The 24,637-nt window shown below is 39.7% G+C and overlaps 1 protein-coding gene across 1 annotated transcript in view; it reads left to right on the forward strand.

Moving 5' to 3' along the window:
• Positions 1-24,637, forward strand: part of Map3k2 (mitogen-activated protein kinase kinase kinase 2) — a 68,916-nt gene that overhangs the window by 39,820 nt on the left and 4,459 nt on the right. The window contains exons 6-16 of the mRNA XM_028867067.2: positions 2,073-2,186; positions 2,997-3,084; positions 6,229-6,359; positions 7,432-7,511; positions 8,545-8,612; positions 8,762-8,854; positions 11,341-11,547; positions 17,118-17,266; positions 18,181-18,312; positions 19,663-19,792; positions 23,856-24,033. Of these exons, the coding sequence (XP_028722900.1) occupies positions 2,073-2,186; positions 2,997-3,084; positions 6,229-6,359; positions 7,432-7,511; positions 8,545-8,612; positions 8,762-8,854; positions 11,341-11,547; positions 17,118-17,266; positions 18,181-18,312; positions 19,663-19,792; positions 23,856-24,033 (1,370 nt within the window). The remainder of the gene's footprint in view (positions 1-2,072; positions 2,187-2,996; positions 3,085-6,228; positions 6,360-7,431; positions 7,512-8,544; positions 8,613-8,761; positions 8,855-11,340; positions 11,548-17,117; positions 17,267-18,180; positions 18,313-19,662; positions 19,793-23,855; positions 24,034-24,637) is intronic.

The raw sequence follows: 24,637 nt of genomic DNA on the forward strand, positions 1-24,637 counted from the left end.
TGCAGCAACACCAGCCAACCTGTGTCAGCCCCTTCTGCCTGCATCAGCTTACAGACACAGAGCCACAGGAGGACCTGCATAGGAGTCCCAAGAAGGCAGAAGAACATGTTCTCATAAGTACAAATCTATATCTTAAACAGGATCTCTGAACAGAGTAATCAATATTGTACTGTAGCAATATCTTGACATTTTGCTTTTCAGTTAATTTTGGGTTTTAATTATTCATAAGCATATGAAAAGTCTTATCCAGTCTTTTCTGGGTACTGTATCATTCTGGCCAGATTTTCAGCAGCCAGCCTGAGGTTCTTTGGGTTTTCTAGATGTAGACATGGGTGAAGCACGTGGAGGGGTAGATGATTGACTGTCCTAAAGGAGCAGCGCTCTGGAGAATGCACTTTTCATGGCCAGCCCCATTTCCTCAATCTCTTACCTAGATTCTTTTCCATATGAATAACTTGACCTTGAACCATTATCTCCTAACATGATTCTCAGGGAAACAAAGACACCCTACCTTCCCACCCCTTTGCCCATTCCTTCTTCCCTTCCCCCCCACTCCCAGGGTATTTTATCAGCAGTAGGAAATGAGACTAAGATGATGTGTCCTAACACAAAATTAGCTGCCAATAGAAATTAGGAATAAAATTTTAAGTACAAAATAGACAAATGTAAGCAGAGTATAAGACAGTTCAAAGTAGTCCTGGTTTATATTTACACTTGACAGCTTTCCTTTTTTCTTTTTCTATTAATTAACTTTTTAGGGGACAGAATCTTATTGTGTAACCTTGGTTGACTTGGCACTCACTGTATATCTTAGGATGGCCTTAAACTTCTGTCAATCTAAAAAAAAAAGACACTTTTCATAAAACACTCTACAGAGTGTGATTACATACCATAATAGTTCCTGCGTTTGGGTGCACCTCTAGTGCTCACCCTGTGATATGTACTGAACAGCATTTGCCAAGGGCCTGCCTGCTCTTGGCTATTCTGCTGGAAGGGACCCTATCTTCAGGGGTTTATACTGCAGAGGACTCTGAGCTGAGTATACTTTACATTTAAATATGTTTCACATGCTTTGCTTTTTAAAGATGGTTAATAAGGGTGATGGCATATGTCCATTTGTTTTTACTGTGTTCCTCTTCCAATGAAATGATACATACTTTTATATCATTGACAATCCTCTTAAGCTGCAAGAAAGTTTTTACGTAAAACAATAAAAGATTTTGATTTTGTCAATTATGTGAATCATACTTTTTTCATAGGCCTCTTGGGTGCTTTTGTCCTTCCTAATGTCTTAGCCATGAGCGAGTACTAATGAAGGTAGATTTCACACTGAGGAGTCCATGAGATGATTACTTGTTTAGCTTACTTGTTCTAGAGTGTAGTGGTCAGTTACCAGGACCAGAGATGAATACAGGTGAACTGTAGATTGCAGATATGTGGCTGATGATACCTTCCCATGGCAGCTGTCACTGATACTCAAGGTTTGTTACATTGTAAACACACCAGGCAGAGTGTAAACCTGTGGTTGCTACTAGAAAAAGAACTAAGAATTTTATTTGTGCAGATGAAAAGTAGTACCTTATTTTAAATAATTTGTGTATGTATCCTTCAGTGTTCTTAGCATGAATATACTTACTATATCTTAAATTTAGCAATGTTATAAAATATCACAGAAAATTAATTTTTAGATATATTTACTAGAAGGTAACGATCAATAAGGGAACCATTTTGACTTTTTTTTCCACATGGAGAGTGTATTATAATAGAGAGATGAAGAGAAAGATAGGAAAGAGAGAAAGAGAGAGAGAGACAGAGAGAGGGGTGTCAAGGGTTCATACCTTGTGGGAGGAAAAGCGGAACAGAGCCCATTTTGATTCTTTACCATCATTCTGAGACTTTAGTGGTATTGGAGTAGAGGATAGAGATGCGTATACTCCTTAGACTTCCTTAATTGTAGTAATAGAGTACAAGGTGTTTTGAAATGGACAGTTCCCCAGTAATGAAAGGGCTTGACCTGGTGTGATGTCTGCATGATTCCTGTCTCTCTCTCTTTTTTTTTTTTTTTTTTAAAGTTGGTAATTCCGTTAACTACTCAAGATGACTTAGACAAAGCTGTGGAACTGCTGGACCGGAGTATTCATATGAAGAGTCTCAAGATATTACTTGTAACAAATGGAAATACACAGGTATGAATTGGGGTTGTGTTTCTCACTGAAGATTATAAGACTTGTAATCACTGAATATATTTTAATTTATAGAATGTGAATTAATATACTTCCATTGCTGTAGCTTAATATCCTTTTCCCTCAAAACTACATAGTCAGAGTTACAAATAAGAATATATTATACATGTGAAATGAATAGAAACTGGCAGCTTGGGAAAATTATGTTAGAATTGAAATGTCCATTTTTTATTTTTACCTTTTACATATATTTCGTGTGGATGGGGTGAGGTGTGTGCATGCCACAGGCACATGTATGAAGATCAGTTCTCTTCTTCCCACATGTTGGGTTCCAGGGTTTGTACTTGGGTCATCAGGGCTGACAGCAAGTATGCTTACCTACTAAGCCATCTTACTGGCCCTGAAATATCTTATCTTGTTCATCTTCTCCCCCTTCAACCACCCACTTTCCTTTCGTCCTCCCTCCCTCCCTCCCTCCCTCCTCCCCTCCCTCCCTCCCTCCCTCCCTCCCTCCCTCCCTCCCTCCCTCCCTCCCTCCCTCCTTCCCTCCCTCCCTCTCTCCCTTTTTCCCTCCCTCCCTCCTCTTTCTTGCTTTTTTCCTTTCTGTTCCTGGTTGCAAGTGATCTTGCTCTCACCTTCCAGCTAGCTGGGGTGGTAGGCTTGTGACCACTCTCCTGGTAAATTAAAATAGTAAGAGTAGATTTGAAAAGGCCCACCAAGAATGGAGAACAGTTAGGCTGTGTTTTGGTAAGAGGAGGGTTCCATGGAAAGCATCAATGGGAAGATAGCATTTACTGCCCCTTTCTCTTCTAGACTGCTAATTTAGAGCCGTCACCATCATCAGAAGATTTGAGTAATACACAACTTGGTGCAGAGAGGAAGAAGCGGCTGTCTGTAGTAGGTGAGAAAACCAGGGTCTGAATAAGGAAATGAATGATTTCTCAAATCCTTCTCATCTTTTAATGTAAGATAACGTGAACTATATACCTGATAAATAGCACCCTGTCTCTATGCTTTCTGTAATTATATACTTTAACTACTTTGTCTTAACTGTTGTTCCTGAGAAATTAATTTCATATATTGTAGGACTAGCAATATCCAATTTAAAGTTCTTATTTATACAGAGATTTTAATATTCAAGAATTCAAATAAAATCTTGAAGAGGTTTTAATGATACAAGTAAAGAGAGGAAGTAATTAAGACATTGAAATGAGTAGACTGGACTCTTGTTTCTAAGTTCTCTAGGGTTTTAGATATTGCCAGAATATGCTACAGTATAAAAATGGCTAAGAATAACTAGATTGTGTTATTTTTGCTTCCTTAGTATCCAGTTTTATTTATCACAAATAATTCCTTATACATAAGCTTATGATATAAAGAAATAAAGATCCCATGTGCTATATTTTGAGGTGGCCTTATTGAGCCTGGGTAGGCAGAGGTGTTCTGAATCCTTCATGCTTGTTGTCATAAAAAACATTGACAAGTTGCTGAAGAGCTGACTCAGTGGTTAAGAGTGTTTATTGTTCTTGCAAAGGACCAGAGTTGGATTCTAAGCACCAGTGTCAGATGGCTCACAACCACCTGTGACTCTTGGTCTAGGGGATTCAACACCATCTTCTGGCCTCTTCTGGCACTCACATGTGCGTGCATACATGTAGACTCACACATACACATAAATAAAGGTAATAGAATAAATTCTTAAAGCATCATTAAAAATACAAAAAAAAAAATTGACAAGATTAAAGTGTCTTGTTGCTTAAAGAATAGCTGATGTAAATGTTCTTAACAGATAGGGCAGAGATGTAGTTGTTCCAGGTAGCATGAGCTCTTGATTGAGGCATAGATTTGAAAGGGAAAGTAGAAGAGGGGAGACGGGTGAATAAAAGAGAAAGCAAGAGCGCAGGACAAAGTGAGACGTTTGGGTGAAAATCTCGAAATGACTCACCTAGAAGAAGGGTGGTAACAGTGGATGAGAAGATGGAATTAGCGTGTGAGTGACTAGAGCCGGTGTTGATGTTCTTTTGTTTTGCAGGACAAGCTGTTTTATGATCTTTCTATTGTAAATGTCTTGTCTCACATGAGTCTATTTCAGAGAGCTAGAGATATAACCCACAGGGATGATACGTAATAGACACGGCTTGTCCTCACTCAGAAGTACGTCATAGGACTAAAAAGCGAAACAAAACAGTGACAGACTACCTGAGCTGATTTCAGATTCTGGCACTCTGACCATGAACCAGTAACTTTGCCCCTTGCCTTTGGACAATGGGACTAAAGCCACAAAGAGAGCACTTGTAAAGTACGCTTCACTTCTCAAACTGGAGGCGCAGTTGCTACTAACTGTACATTTCTTTCTTTGTAGAAGTAAAGTGAAAACAGCCACTTCATTTCAGTTGTTAGATGAAAAAGCTTAAATGCACTAGTTAAATTGCCATTTTGAATTCCTCAATATTAACCTACTAGTAAGTGTCTTATTGTTTGACTTTGGTGCCAGGATAAGAAAAAAACTAAAAATTGTGCAGAATTTCTGAGTGTGTTAACATGCCCATTACAATGAATGTTAAGAATTAAGAGTTGTCAAGTAATTGGAAGAACTTTTATAGCTGCCTTTTCTCAGTCTCCTCTTAGTAGTTGAATATATTGCTCTTTTATTTAAAAAAAAAAAAGAGTATCCAGATAGAATTAAAATGTCAGGATGCTGTGATGACTGTGGCCATAACTGTTAAAGTCTACATGAACCCGGACTCAAAACTCAGCCCACGCTCCTTGTCAGACAGCAGATGAGGTCTCTGCACATCTAATAGGTGTTCTCTTGCTCCTCCTTCTACTTAGCAAAGGACCCCTTTACACATGCTTTTTTCCTTTAAACTTAAATAGAATTTAAATGATTACACCACTTACATATCTGTTCACTTAAAAAAAAAAAAAAAACGGCAAGGAGAGAAGAAAACTCTGTTAATAAAGTATTGTTTCCTGTGAACCAGGTAAAAATAAGGCAGATTATTGTTTCATAAGAGTTGTGAGTAATTAAGTGAACTATCTAAATGAATGCCAGGCTCTCCTCCATTTTTTTCTTAAAGTACAAAGGTTTTTTGGGGGTGGGGCAGGGTCTTATTGTATAGGCTGCTCATCGGGAATTCTCTGTAGATAAGGCTGGCTTTGAATTTAAGAGATCTGCCTGCCTCTGCCTCTTGGGTGCTCAGATTAAAGGTATTTGGCAGCACACCTGAAGAGATTTAAATGCAAGGAATATAGCTTGCCACAAAAGCATAGTTTTAAGTAATAAAAAATAAGATCCAGGATACTAAATACAAAATAGGAGCCAAATGACTAAGAAGCAATCTCACTTCAGGTTTCTAAAGATTAAAGAGAGCCGGGCAGTGGTGGCACACGCCTTTAATCCCAGCACTCGGAAGGCAGAGCCAGGCGGATCTCTGTGAGTTCGAGGCCAGCCTGGGCTACCAAGTGAGTCCCAGGAAAGGCGCAAAGCTACACAGAGAAACCCTGTCTCGAAAAACCAAAAAAAAAAAAAAAGATTAAAGAGAGTGAATAGAAAGACTGTCATGGGACTGAATTGCATAACGTGTCTGTGGGAAATGAATTTACCATCAACAGTATTCTTACCAAGAAGTGATGGAGTGAGTACATTGTTCATTGGTGTGAAAACGGACCAGTTTCCAAAGACACTAAGATGGTAACCTGCACTGGAATTTAGACCATGCCTGATTCCAGAGCCCTTATTCTTTTACTAAGACTAGCGGATACAAATTATCTTTGGAAATTCAAAAGCAGTTATTGGCCCATGATATAGTTGTCAACAGCCAGAAAAACTTGGGTGTAAATTAGCATATTCTAATGAGGTTGTAGAGTGTGAATTTAGGCTGTAAAAAACTCTGAACCTAAATATTCTGATTAAGTTTTTGTAAACACTAAATTTCATTTTGCTAAAGTTATTTTTATGTTGTTATAAATATGACCTATTTAATTGAAATAAAAATTAGTTTGCTTGCTAACAGTAATAAAACTTATAATTTTTCTTTCTGAGGTCCCACTAATAGAGATAGAAGTTCCCCTCCCCCAGGATACATTCCAGATGAACTACATGAGATTGCCCGGAATGGGTCATTCACTAGCATCAACAGTGAAGGAGAGTTCATTCCAGAGAGCATGGACCAAGTAAGCCGGACTGGATACTGTTTTTCACTATATGTAAAGAGGTACTGGTCAGGACCAGTGTGATATGGCAGGCACCTAGGGTGGGATGTGTGTGTGTGCGCGTGTGTGCGTGTGTGCGTGCGTGCGTGCGTGCGTGCGTGTGTGTGTGTGTGTGTGTGTGTGTGTGTGTGTGTGTGTGTGTATACACACATTTTCTCTAATCCTCTATCTTCTTAAGTGAAATAAAATTATTAAATACTGGAGCTATCTAGTTTTCTTATATTGATCATCCATGACACAGTTGGCTTGTAATCTTAGGTTAAATAACATTCAGGTTTTTTTAAATGAACATTTTATTTATTTATTTTTATTTATTTATTTACTTTTTTGGTTTTTTGAGATAGAGTTTCTCTGTGTAGCTCTGGCTGTCCTGGAACTATATCCGATTGGCCTCGAACTCCGAGATCCACCTATCTGTAGAGGGCTAACGACATGCATGCACCACCACTACCTGATTTAATGAACACTTTAAAGATAGAGTAAAATTATGACTTTATAAAGCTGAGGTTTGTGAACTGTTCAGAACATTTTAAAAAATGCTTTAGCTTTTGTAGTATTCAGATGTTTTTGTGGAGTTGCTGCTAGGTCCTTATATTGCACTGAATGCCCACAGAACTGCAGCATTTTACATCTCCTAATGTAGCAGTCAATGTATTGTTTATCTCAATAAAACAGAGTCATTGTTCAGTTTTCAATAAGCAAAATTACTTTAGCTTCAATTACTTGACTACAGAAAAACTTTATTTTTCCCTTAGAAAATTTCGTAGTCACAGCTTGTTTATTCAGGATGTTTAAAAATGAATAATTCTGGAAAGTGATTGCTATTTGTTACAGAGTTTCTTTTGAAGGTCCTAAAAAGAATTCTAAAATTGTGGGGAAAGTTATGTACATTTCTTGATATGCTAGAAGCCATTGAATCATATACTTTAAATGAATGAGGTTTATGTTATATTATGTGTCAAGCAGTTTTTTAAAAAAAAAATAACTTGGTTATTATCAGACAGGGTCATGGTGGAACTCTTTATTTTCTTAGATGCTGGATCCATTGTCTTTAAGCAGCCCTGAAAATTCTGGCTCAGGAAGCTGTCCATCACTTGATAGCCCTTTGGATGGGTAATGATGATTATAGTTCTACTTTTTAGTATATATTGGTACATGTAGAGTTATCAATAATTCTTTTATTCTATATTCTGAAGAATGTAGCTGATTGATAATTGTCTACACAGACAGCAAGTAAAGTTTTCTATATTGTGAATAAATCTTTTAACCTCATGGAGTTCAATATCTTTATTAATTGTCTCATTATGTTTTTTTCTTCTACTATTTCTATTTGTCAAAATCCTGTTTGAAGCAAGTGCACACTTAGCCTTCACATGTGTTTATTTTATAGCAGCTCTTGAAATTGTTATGAAATTTCTCATGTTTGGTTTTGGCAGTTGCTTTTTAAAAGTTGTATTTGTTTATTCCATGTGTGCATGATGTGCCTTTGTAAGGTTCCCTCTCTTGTTCTCAGAAGGACATTGCTCTTTGCAGTCTTCTGTAGCACAGAATTAGTATTAGATGATTCACTTGTTTATTTCCTCTGGGCTTCTTTGGAGAACAGATAGACATTTGGAAATTCATGTACACTTTTCTCTACCCATACCTGTGGAACCTATTTGTCATTGTTTGCCTTGGGAAACCTACTCTGTCTACTCACACCCACCCTACCCCAAAAGAAAGGAATTTTGTACTTGAATATTTGTCATTAATGTTTGATAAGTTAAATTATATGTCTTTTGTATAGATTCAGAAAAAAAAAATATCTTTCAACTTAAGCTGAAATGCAGGTGCTTCAAATAAAACTCCATGATTCCAAATGTATCATTCTTACCCCTGTATGTAGTAGCTGATTTTAAGCTTGACTTTCTGTCTGTGTGTACTAAATGAGTGTTTCAAACAAGTTTCTCTTTTTAAAAACTTACATTAGTATTTAAGTGAGCTCCTTAACACACACACACACACACACACACACACACACACACACACACACACATACACACACAGTATGAACACATATACAAATATATAGATATTGCTTAAAGATTTTAAAAAATGTTTTATTACATACCCTCTTTTAATTTAATCTTATATTTTCTATTTATAGAGAAAACTATCCCAAATCACGGATGCCTAGGGCACAGAGCTACCCAGATAATCATCAGGAGTTTTCAGGTTAGATTATAAATTCTACATACTCGAATGTTTATATCATGCTTTGGCTGGGAGGGGGAAATATTTTGAAAGAATTAAAAATGATAAATATGCTTTTCATTACTAAAAATATTTGCTTTTTTAATGATAGCATTGTTATGTCTTAACAGACTATGATAACCCTATCTTTGAGAAGTTTGGGAAAGGAGGAACATATCCAAGAAGGTATCATGTTTCATATCATCATCAAGAATATAATGATGGTAAGTTTTGAACAATCAGACTACATGAACAGATGATCATGAGCAAATATTTAAAAAGAGACTGCATTTTAAAAAAGCCTCATATTTATGATAACCAAATAATTTATTCTTGGGTTATTTATTTTTCTGGTTAAAAAAAAAATGAAAAACCTTTGCTAGGAATGGTAGCACATGCCTTTAGTCTTAGTACTCAGGAGGCAGTGTCAGGCAGATCTCTATGAGTTCAAGCCAGCCTGGTCTTCATAGTGAGTACCAGGACAGCCAGGTACATAGAAAGACCAGGTTTCAAACAAAAATAAAACAACAAACCTTTTTGCTGGGGATGCGGCTCAGTGGTAAAGTACTTGCCTAAGGCCCCAAATTTGACCTTTGTCAACCCTCCAAAAATTTTTTTTGGAGAAAATTGGGTTATAAGTAAAGCAAAATAATATAGTAGTTTTCTGCCAACTTGTGATTTTTATGTTTTACTGCAAAGGAGTAATTGGAAATGGTATAAATTAGAAATATACTTCCTGAGGATGAAATTCATGTTTGCTTTGTTCCTTTAAAAAGTAAATTGGGCTGGGCGGTGGTGGCACACACCTTTAATCCCAGCATTCGGGAGGCAGAGGCAAAGGCAGGCAGATCTCTGTGAGTTCGAGGTCAGCCTGGTCTACAAAGCAAGTTCCAGGAAAGGCGCAAAAGCTACACAGAGAAACCCTGTCTCGAAAAACCAAAAAATAAAAAATAAAAGAAAAGAAAAGAAAGAAAGGAAGGAAGAAAGAAAGTAAGTAAGTAAATTGGTTCTGAGAAGGTAGCTCAGTCCGTAAAGTGTCTGCTGCTCAAGCACAAGAACCTGAGTTCAGATCCTCAGAACCCATGGGAACACTGGGCATAGCAGTGTGTGCCGCTGACCTGAGATTGGAGGAGAGGATGTGGAGCAAGTGGATCCCTGAAGCTTAGTGGTTGGCTAGCCTAGCTGAATCAGTGAACTTCAGGTTCAGTGAGAGACTCAAAAATAATACTCCAAAAAATAAAGATGGCAGCTGGGCATGTGGCGCACGTCTTTAATCCCAGCACTTGGGAGGCAGAAGCAGGTGGATCTCTGTGAGTTCGAAGATAATAAAGGTGGGGAGTGATTGAAAAAGATACCCATTGTTGACCTTGGATCTCCACATGCATGTGCACACGTGTGTGTAACAAACTTGCCTTAGTCAGTGTTCTATTGCTGTGAAGAGACACCATGACAATGGCACCTCTTCTAAAGGAAAACATTTAATTGGGGCTGGCTTAGAGTTTCAGAGGTTTAGTTTATTGTGGTCATAATGGAAAGCACAGTGGCACACAGGCAGACATGATGCTAAAGCAGTAGCTGAGAGTTCTACATTCCTATCAGCAGGCCCCAGGAAGAGAGAGACACTGGGCCTGGCTTGAGCATTTGAAACACCAAAGGATGAAAGGGTTTATTTCACTTAGCAGGTTACAGTCCATCATGAAGAGAAGTCAGGGCAGGAAGGAACTGAAGCAGAAGCCATGGAAAAGTTCTGCTTACTGGCTTGCTCTCATGCCTTGCTCAGCCTGCTTTCTTATACAACCCAGGATCATCTGCCCAGGGGTAGGACCACCCGTAGTAAGCTGGGCCCTCCCACTTCTATCATTAATCAAGAAGGTGTCCCACAGACCTGCTTACAGGCCATTATGATGGAGGTAGTTTCTCAATTGAGATTTCCTCTTCCAAAATGACTCCAGTCTGTGTCAAGTTGACAAAACAACAGAAAGAACCAACCAGGACAAACAGTATCTCTCTGTTATCTGTAACTTTCCATTTTGGTTTTATGTTTATTTTAAAGCCATTATTGGAAATGAATTTTTTTTTCTTCTGTGAAAGTGAAGGGTTTCTTCTATGGCTTTCTTGTATACATGAGTGTATGTGCATTTTCCCATAGCAGAGTATGTAGCTAAAGTTTTCCTGCCTTGCCCACAGTCAGGACAAATCTTTGTCACCCGCCAGTCCCACAGCCGCTCAGACCCAACCAAGTAAACACAGAGACTTATATTGCTTACAAACTGGCCGTGGCATGCTTCTTGCTAACTGTTCTTATAGCTTAAATTAATCAATTTCCACAAATCTATACCTTGCCATGTGGCTCACCGGCATCTTCACATGCTGCTTGTCGTGGTGGTGGCTGGCAGTGACTCTCTCCACCTTCCTATTCTCTCAATTCTCCTCTCTGTTAGTCCCGCCTATACTTCCTGCCTGGCCACTGGCCAATCAGTGTTTTATTTATTGACCATTCAGAGCATTTGACATACAGACCATCCCACAGCAAGAGTACTTGAATTTGTATTCATTATCACTCCTCACACACATAATCATTGTTATTTTAGCTTTTTCAGCTTACATTTCAAGGCTGGTTCCTACTCTATCTACACTCTGGATGTTTAAATATCTCAAACATGTAGTACATTAATAGAAGGAATAAGTGAACTCTCTTTTCGCTTTGTAGGTCGTAAGACTTTCCCAAGAGCCAGAAGGACCCAGGGCACCAGCTTCCGGTCTCCTGTGAGTTTCAGTCCTACTGATCACTCCTTAAGCACTAGTAGTGGAAGCAGTATCTTTACTCCAGACTATGAAGACAGCCGGATACGAAGAAGGGGAAGTGACATAGACAATCCTACTCTGACTGTCACAGACATCAGCCCGCCCAGCCGCTGTAAGTAATAGGAAGTAGAGTAGAATATTGGAGTAGTTTTGTGTTAACAGGAGTAAATGGCAAATCAGAACTCAGGGAAAAACTCGCTTCACAAGTGGTAATAATAGGATTTTTAAAGGGGGCTAAGCATTCAGGCATAAGTTGGTATCACAGTTAATTACTTTAGCTAATTGTTCTTCACTTTTATTAGGAAAATTGTTACTAATTATTCTTATACATTCTGTTCTACTTGTCCATGTTAAACACTGAGATTTTTAAGCACTGAGATTTACTAAGCAACTTCTAAGAAACAGCCTAGTGAGGAGATTGGTTTGTAGAGAAAAAATTACAGTATAGCATTTGTTATATCCTAATGTGTAGAAATTTACTAATTGTATGTGTCAGATTTTCATCACTGATGAAATACCTTACCCAAACAACTTAAAGGAGGAAGGATTTATTTTGGCTCAAGATTTTAGTTTGTTGTCCTTGGCTCCATTGATTCTGGCTCTGTGATGAGGCAGAGTACCATAGTGATGGACACGTTGGTAGAGGATACATACATACCTCATACTAAATGAGAAACAAGACTGGAGAAGTGGAACTCAGTTCCCATCTGGGTTAGGGTTAAGGTTAGGCTTAGGGAGATGAGGTATAACCTTCAGAGGCACCCCCTCCCTAGAGGTGCACTTCCTTTAGCAAGGCTCCATCTCCTGAAGTTTTCAGAACTTCCCAAAGTGGTTCCATCAGCACTGAGTAGCCATCTCTCAGGCCCTTTTCTTTATCTTTCAGTATATCAGCATGTGTGCATATGTGTGTGCGTGCGCGTGTGCGTGCACGTATTCATGTGCATGTATGGAGTGGGCTGGTGGTTGTTATACCTGTAACAAAGTTTGTTTTCTTGTTGCTTGACAAATACTTGAGGCAAACAACTTAGAGTTTGTTTTGACTTAGGAGTTGAGGGAATGAAGTCCATCATGGAGGGGAAGGCACAGTGGTGGGAGCACTGAGGGCTGGTCATGTTGAGTCTGCAGTCGGGACACAGGAAGAGTGGCGGTCCTGAGTTCATTGTGTTCTTTTCTCTTGGGCTGGGGTTTCCAGCCCAGGGGATAATGACACCTACATTCAGGTTGGGCCTTCCCTCTTCAGCTCATCCTTTCTGGAAACACTCTCAAAGACATTTTACTGACATGGGGATATCTTATTGAAGTAGTAGAACTAGGACTACAGTGGTAAAGGAGATCAAATTGAAAAGTATTTGAACTTTATTATGTCCACAACATCTTTGCCTGCTCCAGCTCAAAGACAGATGTTGCAGCAAAACTTGCATGATCTGACCCTCCTTTTTCTAGTGTTGTCACTCTTTCCCTTCACACCTGTACCCCACACTGCATTGCTGTCACACTGTCCTGGCAGCTGTTTTCTTAATTACACTCATGATATTAATCACATTTGTGGTGGTATTCATAGATTACATTCGCAGTATTCATTCAATTATATATATGTATATTATATATATATGTATATATATGTATATATGTATATGTATGTGTGTGTGTGTATATATATATATAAAATTTTAAATGCCTAATGTCATTTCTCGAAGGGGGGAGGAGGTCTTAAATACAGGCTTACAACACAATGGGAGGGCCCCGGAGGGCAGAAGTTTGCTACTGATGGTTTACAATCTTGCATCTAAACTGTTAACACCCATTATTCAGGATACACAGACAAGGAACTTCCCTTAAGCATTCAGGAGGGTGAAACCTGGCAATTACTTAGCATAGGGAGGATATCATGGTTTGCAAGCAAGGTAACAGTTACCCAAAATGGGGGCCAGGGCCCTACAGGTCCCCCTTTTATTAAAAAATGAGCTTCTGACTTGGGTTGCGTGGGATGTCAGCAGGTCACCTTACCCGTCATGGAGACGCCTGCCCAGGCCACACAGGTGCTCTGTCTTAGGTTGGTGATTGCCCCCCAGGCATTACCCGTCTCTGAATACTCATTGTCATACCGGCTCAATCATGTGTGAGCTGCAGAGTTAATTGGGCAGCTGTTTTTAAAGATTGAAAATAAGGGGAGACAGGTCTGGAGAGTTGGCTCAGCATTTAAGACACTGGCTATTTTTCCAGAGGACCTGGCTTCAATTCCCAGCACATGGTAGCTCACAACTGTCAGTAACTCTAGTCTCAGAGGATCCAGTGCCCCACTTTTGGTCTCTGAGAACACTAGACAAGCATCTGGTGGACATATACTTGCAGGCAAAACACCCATTCACATAAAATAAATTTCAAAAAAAAAAAGAAGGAAGGAAGGAAAGTCTTGGATTGGTCTTTTGTACATACCTCGTTTATCTGTTTCTGTAGATCTTTATGTAGAGTCAAGATTCAGTCAAGTATAAAATTCTTACCTAAAGAATTGAATTTAACCCCTTTTTAAATACAAGTCTGTTGATAATACATTCAATTAACATTTATTTGCTTGAAAAGGCTTTTCCCCCCCTTCATTTTTTTTTTTTTTTTTTTTTTTTTTTTTGGTTTTTTGAGACAGGGTTTCTCTGTGTAGCTTTGCGCCTTTCCTGGAACTCACTTTGTAGCCCAGGCTGGCCTTGAACTCACAGAGATCTGCCTGCCTCTGCCTCCCAGAGTGCTGGGATTAAAGGTGTGTGCCACCACCGCCCGGCAGCCCCCCCTTCATTTTTTGAAAGATATTTTTTCTGCATGTAGATATCCTTTAAAAAAAAAAAAAAAGAACCAGTGCCTTTAGCTCACCCCTTGTCTTTTGGCCTACATATTTCCAGGAGAAATTCCGTCTTCATCCGTCTTCACCCCTCCCCTGGTCCTGCACTCCTGCTGCTGCTCTGCACCTCACCCGTCTTCGTTCTCACCCTTGCTCTCCTTTGAGCATTTCTCTTTTGTGATGCAGGATGTTGAGATGCATTCCAGATCGGCCTCAGATTCCCTGTGTACCAGAAGATGACCTTGAACTCTTGATCCTCCTGTCTCCATTTCCCATGTCTGAGATTTAAGGGCTTATCTGTTTATGATCTTATTGAGGAAACATTTCCCTTTTTTTGAAGAAACATTTTCATTTGACTCTACATCTGTTCTTGCATGTTGCCTACCTTCTCCATCCAGACCTTTAATATGTTAATAGATTTTTAAAAAAGATTTATTTTTATTTTTAGGTGTGTGTGTGTGTGTGTGTGTGTGTGTGTGTGTGTGTGTGTGTGTGTGTGTGAGAGAGAGAGAGAGAGAGAGAGAGAGAGAGAGCGCACGCGTGCACACATACATTAGTGCAGTGACGATGGAGACTGGAAGAGAGCATCAAATTCCTTGGAGCTGGAGTCACAGGTGGTCGTGAGCCATCAGTGTGTGTCCTGCAAGAGCAGAAGCACTCTCTACTCTTACTTGCTGAACCATCTCTTCAGCTACCATGTTTTTTGTGTTTTTATTTTAATTTTAAATTGCTTTTGTATGTAGTTGTGGAAATTAAACCCATTGAAAGTTGTACAGTGTTGGTGCACACTTTTAATCCCAGCACTTGGGAGGCAGAAGCAGGAGAAATCTGAGTTTGAGACCAGCCTGGTCTACAGACTGAGTTCCAGGACAGCCAGGGCTACACAGAGAAACCCTGTCTCGAAAAACAAAAAACAGAAACAAATAAACAAACAAAAAAATGCTTTGTGCACTCTACCACTGAGCTACATCCTCAGCCTATTCAAAAATTAAGTTTCCTGAATGAGTTCTCTTGAGTCTGGTTATGTTGATTGCTTTCTCTTGTGAGCTCTAACCCCCACCCCCGACAGGGTCTCTGTGGCCATGGTGGCTGGGAACTCCCAAGGGAAGTCTACCTGACTCTACCTCTTAGTGATAGGGTTAAAGGTATGTGTCACCATGTCCAGCAGTGACTCTTACTTTTCTATCACAGGACCATTCTGTTCTCTAACCTTGAGCACTAAGGCCATGATCTCTGTCTCCTCTGAATACAGGGAGGGAGGAGGTACACAGAAAAGTTGGGCAAGTTGGACCCATGTATGTCTTGCTTTTCCTGTGATTAGTGTTGTCATGGCAGCTCATACTTGTGCACAGTGGAACTTAGCTTTCCTTACTTGCTGGAATGGATTATTCTGTTGCATGAATCCTAATTGGTCTTATAATAAAACCATGGAGCCAGATACTGGTATAAATGCTGAAAGATCAGAGGAAACAAGCCACAGCCACTTCTCACCTCGCCAACTCCTCAGCTGAAAGGGGAAGATCCTGTCTCCATGAATCCTCAGACCGAATGCCTCCGACTTCTCAGCGGAAAGGACTGAGTTCCTTTCTCCTCCTGCCTTATATGCCTTTCTCTGCCCAGCCATATCACTTCCTATCTCAACCTTCCTAGTGCTGGGATTAATGGTGTGTGTGCTTCCCAAATACTGGGAGCAAAGGCATGAGATCCCAAGTGCTGGGATTAAAGATGTGGGCCAATACTTCCTGGCTCTGTTTCTCTTTTAAACTGGATTAATCTCGTGTAGTCCAGGGTGGTTTTGAACTCACAGAGATCCAGACGGATCTCTTCCTCCTGAGTGCTAGGATTAAAGGTGTGTGTCACCACTGCCTGGCTTCTGTTTAATCTAGTGGCTAGATCTGTCCTCTGTAATCTTCAGGCAAATTTTATTTGTTAGAGTGCAAACAAAATATCACCACATTATTCTATGTTCTTCACCATTTCTTTTCTTTCCTTGGAGCGCCTCCTTTTCCTTAGATTTTAGGTTAGTTGGGTGCCCTGTAATCTTTTTTCCAAAATGTTCAGTAAAGGTTATAATTTCTTCCAGGCAGGGTGGTACACATCTGTAATTCCAATACTTGGGAGCAGAAGCACCAGAAATTCAAGGCCAACCTGAGCTACATGACAAGTTACAGGGCAGTCAGATCTACATAGTGAGACCCTGTCTCAAAACAAGCAAACAAAACAAAACAAAATAAAACACACAACGATTTAAAAAAAAAAAAGTTATAGGGCTGGAGAGATGGCTCAGTGGTTAAGTGCAGTGGCTGCTGTTCCAGAGGATGTAGTTTTGATTCTCAGCATCAGGAGACGGTTCACAATCATCTGTAACTCCAGTTCCAGGATATCCCTTACCCTTTTCTGGCCTCCAGCACTGTATGCATGTGGTGCACATACACACATGCAGGGAAAATACCATATACATAAAGCTGTAATTTTATTGATTGCCTGATTTCTTCTATAGAGATGGACATTGATACTCTTTCCACATTTCTGTATTATAGATGGACTGAAAAAACTATTTACAGATATTTGTAATTTGCTGCAGTAAAAATTGGAAAATAGGGTATCTTATAGTTGGTGACATCTTAGATCAAGTGAAAGATGGCTGTCACTTTTGTAGTTGGTAAAAGAAAATCTTACTGGGAAAAATACGTCATGAGATATAAACTTTTAGTTAGAATTCTTGATAGGGAGAACGATAGAGACCATTATAAATTTGGATGGTCATAATTTTCCCTTGAATCTGAATGTTCAGTTAGGAAGTCACTGATTAGCACCTGACTACTCCATATTAAGAAAATACTCTTTTTCAGCACCTCGAGCTCCAACGAACTGGAGATTGGGCAAACTGCTTGGCCAAGGAGCTTTTGGTAGGGTCTACCTCTGTTATGATGTTGATACCGGAAGAGAACTGGCTGTTAAACAAGTTCAGTTTAACCCGGACAGCCCGGAGACCAGCAAGGTAAAAGTCACCGCTCTGATTGCTTACTTGGCCATCGTAAAAAGTGGTTTTTCTTGGAGGGGAAAAAGCCGAAAGCAAAAATGGGACTAGTGAGTTACTCCAAGACTAGAGACCTGATTCGGTCCCCAGAACCCACATGATAGTAGAGACCCAGCTCCCACAAGTTGTTCTCTGACCCCCACCACACCCCCCAACACCCAGAGACAGACTAAATGTACATAAAAAGCTTTAAAATGTAATATAACAATGTGAAGGGATTTGTGGGTTGTAGTAAAATGATCAGCTGTTTTAGTGCTTCATTTGTGTTCCTAGTTGGACTTGGTGTTTCCTTAGCAAACAACCTGGGGCTGTTAAATAAAAGATATTGGGGGTCTGGAGAGATGACTCAGTGATTGAGAGCACCTGTTGCTCTGTCGGACAATCCAGGCTCAGTTTGCAACACCCACATTGAGGCTTACACCTGTCTGTCACTCTAGTTCCAGGGGTGGTCGAACCCCCTCTTCTGGCCTCTGAGGGCATTGCACACATGTGGTCCAGACAAATTTAGGCAAGGTCACATACATTAAAAAGTAGAGACTAAAATATTCTATGTAGAGTGAACATTTCCATGACAGTCCATGAACTAAGAGAATTTTGTGTTTACTTTGATGCTATAAAGACTTAATGTAGGGCCAGTGAAACTGTTTAACAAGTAAAGGGCTTGCCACCAAGCCTGTCAACCTTAGGTCAATACCCAGAATCCACCTCTTGGGGACCCACATGGTGGAAGGAGAGAACTAACTCCTGCAAGTTGTCCTATGACCTCCACTTGTCTTTCCTGGTGCATGTACAAATGGACATGCAAACAGACAGAGAGACAAATATAATAACAACGTACTTTTAAAAGAAGACTTAACAGGAGTTCTGTCTTTCAGGAAGTAAATGCACTTGAGTGTGAAATTCAGTTGTTGAAAAACTTGCTACACGAGCGAATTGTTCAGTATTACGGCTGCTTGAGGGATCCTCAGGAGAAAACACTCTCCATCTTTATGGAATATATGCCAGGGGTAAGTTCATGCATCTTTTTGAAAAGATACATTCTTATTAAAAGTAAGTTGAGGAGACTCCAGTCCAGCCCTTTTGATCTTCTGTGTCATAGATGAAATTTTGAACCTGATGTGGCTAATGTCAGGAGACGTAGGATGTCTGGTTATTCCACTGTAGCCACGCTGATTAGTCACAAGAGGAGAATGATCATAGCCTGACTCATTATAGTAAAATTTTAGTTTTTCCTTTAGCCAGTATTGTGATTATTCAATAAATTTAAAAACTTTTTTCAAGATGGCAGTTAGCATCGTTACTCATTAAGAGATAGGTGCCTTCTGACAGGCATGGTAACATATATCTGTGATCCCAGTACTCAGGATCCCAGTACTCAGTAGAGGTAGGAGGATTTCAAGTTCAAGGCCAATTTAGACTTGACAAAATGACTTCAAAAAAAAAAAACTTTAAAAGAAAAAAAATGTGGTACATACCTTTTTTTTAATCCCAGCAAAGGCAGGTGGGTCTCTATGAGTTCAAGGCCAGTCTGGTCTACAGAGTGAGTTCTCAGATAGCCAAGGGTAATCAGAAAAACCTGTCTCAAAAAAACAAAACACAATATCAAAAGAATAAAAAGAAGAAGAAGAAAACGTATTCTCATAATTTAATAGCATAAATTAGGAAAAAGAAGTTTGAATTATGGGTCTTCATGGGAGTAGGGAGCTAGAGTTGCACGTTGAAGGTACAGGTTGCCCTCTGAGCTTCCAGATCCGTACCTGGTAGTGCCAGCTATTGTTGACCACCGTCAGTGTCCTGCAAGCAGCAGCACACCTCCTTTATGCACAGCTCTTTGTCATGATACCATTGCTACTGACCGGCCTTATTTGCTACTACTTTTATGTTTTCAAATATTCTGTTTCCTGGGGAAGTTGGCTTAAACACTATTTTTGGAAAACACATTGGGGTTGTATTAAAGGCCTACAAATATGGAAGACTTGTAATTTATTAGTTTCAAAGAGATGAGTTCAACATAAATAATCTGAAAGAACAGAAACTGTGCATATTTATTTTACCGAGAATTTCTGCCCTTTCCACTTAGAGTCTCCTAGCCATGAACTAAGGATTCTCTTAAAAATAATGATTGAGCCGGGCGGTTGGTGGCGCACGCCTTTAATCCCAGCACTCGGGAGGCAGAGCCAGGTGGATCTCTGTGAGTTCGAGGCCAGCCTGGGCTACCAAGTGAGCTCCAGGAAAGGTGCAAAGCTACGCAGAGAAACCCTGTCTCGAAAAACCAAAAAATAAAATAAAATAAAAATAAAGATTGAATAGCATATTTTATTTTAAACAGAAGGTTTACTTGTTTTCTTTTATCCTAGGGTTCAATTAAGGACCAACTAAAAGCATATGGAGCTCTTACTGAGAATGTGACTAGGAAATACACTCGTCAGATTCTGGAGGGGGTCCATTATTTGCATAGTAATATGATTGTCCATAGAGATATCAAAGGTAAGTCATAAATTACTTTTTACTTTATTTTTTCTTTTTTTTCTTTTTTCTTTTTTTTTTTTTTTTTGGTTTTTCGAGACAGGGTTTCTCTGTGTAGCTTTGCGCTCTTCCTGGAACTCACTTGGTAGCCCAGGCTGGCCTCGAACTCACAGAGATCCGCCTGCCTCTGCCTCCCGAGTGCTGGGATTAAAGGCGTGCGCCACCACCACCCGGCTTACTTTTTACTTTAAATACACAGTTTTGTTTGAGTGTGAATGAAAGAAATACCATTAAAGCATTGAACATTTAAACTGTAAACTACCAGAGGGGAACAGTTCTCCAGCTTTCTCATGGACTCTGTTAGTGTCCTGTCAGACCAGTTCTGAAATTTGGGCCTACATGAATGAATGATTAGCTTTGATGTAAGGGTCCATAGGATCAGTGTCATTCAGACACCCCTAGAATAATATAACCATGTTTGTATGAGTACTGCCTGGGCATTAGGGCAATGAGCAGGGGTTCTGCCATCACAGAGTTGGATTCAAACTTGGGCTTCATTTGCTCTAACTGTAACCTTGGACATGTTAATCTTTCTGTATCTTCATTCCTCATTAATCTTTTCATCCCTCTCTCTTTCATCCTCCTTTTTCTTCCCTTCCCGTGGTGCACACCCCCAATTTCTGGAGATGGAACCTAGGGAATTGCATCTACTAGGCAGCTTCTCTACCCCTGAGAGGCACCCTCTGCCCTCTCTTTTAATTATTCTTAAGTTAGAGTAATAATAGTATTCAATTTATAGGATTCTTTCAAGGATCAAATATGTTAACATGTTGCAATGTTTAAAACAATGCCTAGTGCTCAGCACTTAAAACTTAGCTACCGTGATGACATGCTTTATGTTATAATTGTATTTAAAGTCATGGGAATAGATGTCATGAAAGAATAAAGAGGAAGGAAGGGAAGATCCCAAAATTGCGCTTTGATAAATTTCAACTAGGATAAATTCACTTTCCCCCAGGGATCAAATATAGAAATGAGTACATGGAGTGAGTTAATGGGAGAGATGTGTAAAATTTGAGAGTACTAAAAACTCTTTACTTGGGAGCCTACCTGAGTCTTTAAAAACTGAAGTATGACCCAAAATTTAGAAATCACTGAGTAAAAAAAGTAAATTTACTCATTGATCTTATTGCCCCTCTTACAAGTTCCCAGATTTCTGCTTTTCCATATGGTAGGGCCGCATCTTGACTATGTCCAGATTAGGCCAAGAAGGAAAGTGCCAATCATTTCTGGTAATTGAACAGTACTTTCTACCATGAGTCTAGTATGCAGAATTCCTGAGGCAGGTTACATGCACTATAGTGGGGCTTATTAAGTATAAAAGCTGATACTTTAAAGAACTTCATAAAGAAATTATTCAGTTAGGAATATCTAGTCCTAGTTAAGCTAACTTCTCTTTGGCCCTCAAAATGAAGAAAAGAAACAAAGGGAGCTGTTTTCTGTATGGACCAATCTCCTAATCTTACCAGAAAGTGTGATGAACCACCGTGGTCAAGTGAAGGGGATGAAAGCAAGCTGATATATAAATATTACAGGACAAATATTGATAAGAGAGAAAAATAAGATATAAAAATAGGGCCTCAAATTTGTAAATTTAAGTATGACAGAAGGAAAATGGTGGCCACCAAATGGCAACACAGTGGCATTTGCTTTCTATAGTATACTTTTGACTTGTTCTGTGTCTTCTGATTCTTTTGAACAATTTATAAGTGGCAAATGGAAAGGTAAGATAATTGATTTCATGTAATTTCAGACCTGTCGGATCATAACAAAGATGAAGATCATTACTGTTAGAAAACCCACTCATTTCCAAAGTTTATTCCCCCAGCTCCCTCTTCTTTCCTTCTCCCTCTCCTTCCTTCTCTCTCTCCTCCCTCTAAATTCATCACAGTTTTTGTATTTGAGTGTGTGTGCATGTGCATGCGAGTGCCACAGACCATGCACAAAGGGCGGAGAACAACGTGAAGGAGTTGGTTCTCTTCTACCATGGAAGGCACAGGTTTACTCACTGAGCCATTGCTCTGGCCCTGTTCTTTGTTCTTTTTGTCTTTCTGGGAACTGTACTGTTGACAGGCTTGGCGGTGCATACCTTTAATTGCAGCAGAGGCAGATGCATGTGGATCTCTGAGTTCAAAGCCAGCCTGGTCTATATATTAGGGGCGGGGGAAGGAACTATACTATTGAATACCAAATAGTTAATAAAAGGACAATTTATTTTCCTAATGGTTTTGTTTGTGCATGTGCACACACCAGAAAAGGACAGGGAATGCCTGCTCTGTCTCTCTCCATCTTGTTTTCTTGGGTCAGGATCTTTCACTGAATCTTCAGCTTACCATTTTCTAGCTAAGTTGGCTGGCCAGGAGTACTAGTCATCCTCTTATGTCCTTGCCCCTGGCACTGAGATAACAGATGCATGTCGGTACACCCAGTTTTTATGTGTATGTTGGGGATCTGAATTCAGGTCCTCATACTTGAACAAAAAGTACTTTACCCACAGAATCATCTCCCCATCCTGGATTTGTTTGGTTTTGCTTTAGCTTTTAGTTGTCTAATTGGATGTTGGATGTGAGTAATGGGAACATAAGCAATTCTGTCTACCCTTGCCTATGTTTGAAAAGCCTTATTTTAAATTTAAAATACAGTTTAAAAACCAGAAAACTGTGTTGGGAACCTGGCTGCCTATTTTTTTCTTCAGCTCCTCCTGTGGGTGAGCATTAGTTCAGTATTGATGCTACTTCTCAAACGGCGACTCTGCACGCATGCGCATGTCTGTGTAGGGAAAGTGTCCTCTGCTTGTAGCCAGTAAAATCTGGCTTATTAAACAAGTGTAGTTTCAATTACTTAGGAAAATTGAAATAAGAGGATTGTGAGGCTCACTTGAGCCCAAGAGTTCAAGTTGCCTGCCTGAACATGGCAAGACCACATTTCAAGCAAACAAAAAGGTCTGTTTTGCTTTGTGATTAAATAGTCTAGAGATAGTCCTTTTTTATATACTAGATGTAGGAGATCATAAACAAGCAGAGCTACATGAGAAAATTACTGGTGGGTCAGACAGGCTTAATAGGTTTTGCTGAGAAGGATCCTAGACTCTCCTGTGGAATTACTGCTGGTAAGGCTGGGGAATTTTCTGGGAGAGTAGAAGCTCATGGTGGAAGTGGAGAGGCTGTATTCTGTATGGTCTGTAATGTAGATTATCTGCACTATTCAGCCTTCTCCATAGAAATCATTAAAACAAAAAAGTGTATTATGGTGGTGCATACCTGTAATTCCAGTGCTGGGGTGCTGAGTCAGGAAGATCTCAAGTTTGAGGCCTTGAGTTAAAAATAACAGCAACAACAAAAGAATACCTTAAAATACAAGGTAACTAATGCTTCAATAATATGGAGTAGGTAGAAGTTTTGATCATGAAGGTCCTTTTGGAAGTTCCTGAGGAGAAACTGGCTTACCAGGAAAATAATCTTCAGTCATGGACTTCTTGCTTTATAGCAAACAAATGCGGTTGTGGTGGCGCATGCCAATAGGATTTGCTGAAGGAGGTGGAGGCAGTAGGATCACGAGTTTGAAGCCAGCCTGGGCTACACATTTGGGGGCTGGAGAAATGGCTCAGAGGTTAAGAGTACTAGCTGCTCTTCTAGAGGTCCTGAGTTCAATTCCCAGCACCCACATTGTGGTTCACAGCCATCTGTAATCAGCAAACAAATGGAGCCAGAGCCTTTCTTGGTGCTTGGCTAAGCTTTACTCTCAGCCCTTTCCCCTTCCTCTTTAACCTCGCCTAGCCCTGCCCCATCCTTTATCTGAGAAGCTCATTAGGTTCTGAAACACCTGGAGAAGTGATGTCTAAACAGCAGATGCTTAATGCAAGGTAAATAGGACTTGCTAATCGAGGCATGCCAGGTACTGCTGGGACTAGACAGGCAACCTAATTTGGGTACAGATTAGAGTCTACACAGTAATTCTCTGTCACTTATTATACATTCTAGAATGCCAATAAAATCTTTGAAATAAGACTATTTCTTATTTTTAGGAGCAAATATCTTGAGGGATTCCACAGGCAATATCAAATTAGGAGACTTTGGGGCTAGCAAACGGCTTCAGACCATCTGTCTCTCAGGCACAGGAATGAAGTCTGTCACAGGCACGCCATACTGGATGAGTCCTGAGGTCATTAGTGGAGAAGGCTATGGCAGAAAAGCAGATATCTGGTAAGTTTGGATGTCAGATTTGCCTGGAAACTTACCTTCTTATTTCTACCCACATTTGAAATTGCCAGATTCACATTATCCTGTGTACTTTGGAAGCAGGATATATGAATTGTAATGATTAATTCCATTTTAGTTATATCTTACCAAGGCTAAGACTAAATACTTGAGTCTTTGAAATATTTTTCCTTCTGTAGAAAGGATTTTGTCTTAAGCAAACCTCAACATTAGAAAGCTCTTATTCCCCTGAGTAACTTTTAAAGAACTCTTGGCTGTCAGTATCTTAAAACAACAAAATTTAAAAAAAAAATGAATCGGTGATTTTCTTTTTAAGTCACAAAGGTATGTATAAACATTTGAAAACACATAATTGCCTGTATAAGATGGGTGAGACTACAAATAATAATTGGGGTAAGAGTGAGTTATGAGGTCACCTGAGGAGATTAATTCATCACTCCTGACATACCCACCCACCCTAACATGAATCTTGACTCCTCACCACCACCCTGGGCTGGGACATATCAGACTCTACAAACTTTCCATTGCAGGGATATTTACTTAAAAATTTAAAACCTTACAGTGAAGCACTGTAGTTATGAATGGGTCA

Source organism: Peromyscus leucopus, chromosome 19 (assembly GCF_004664715.2).
Source record: "Peromyscus leucopus breed LL Stock chromosome 19, UCI_PerLeu_2.1, whole genome shotgun sequence".
NCBI lineage: Eukaryota > Metazoa > Chordata > Mammalia > Rodentia > Cricetidae > Peromyscus > Peromyscus leucopus.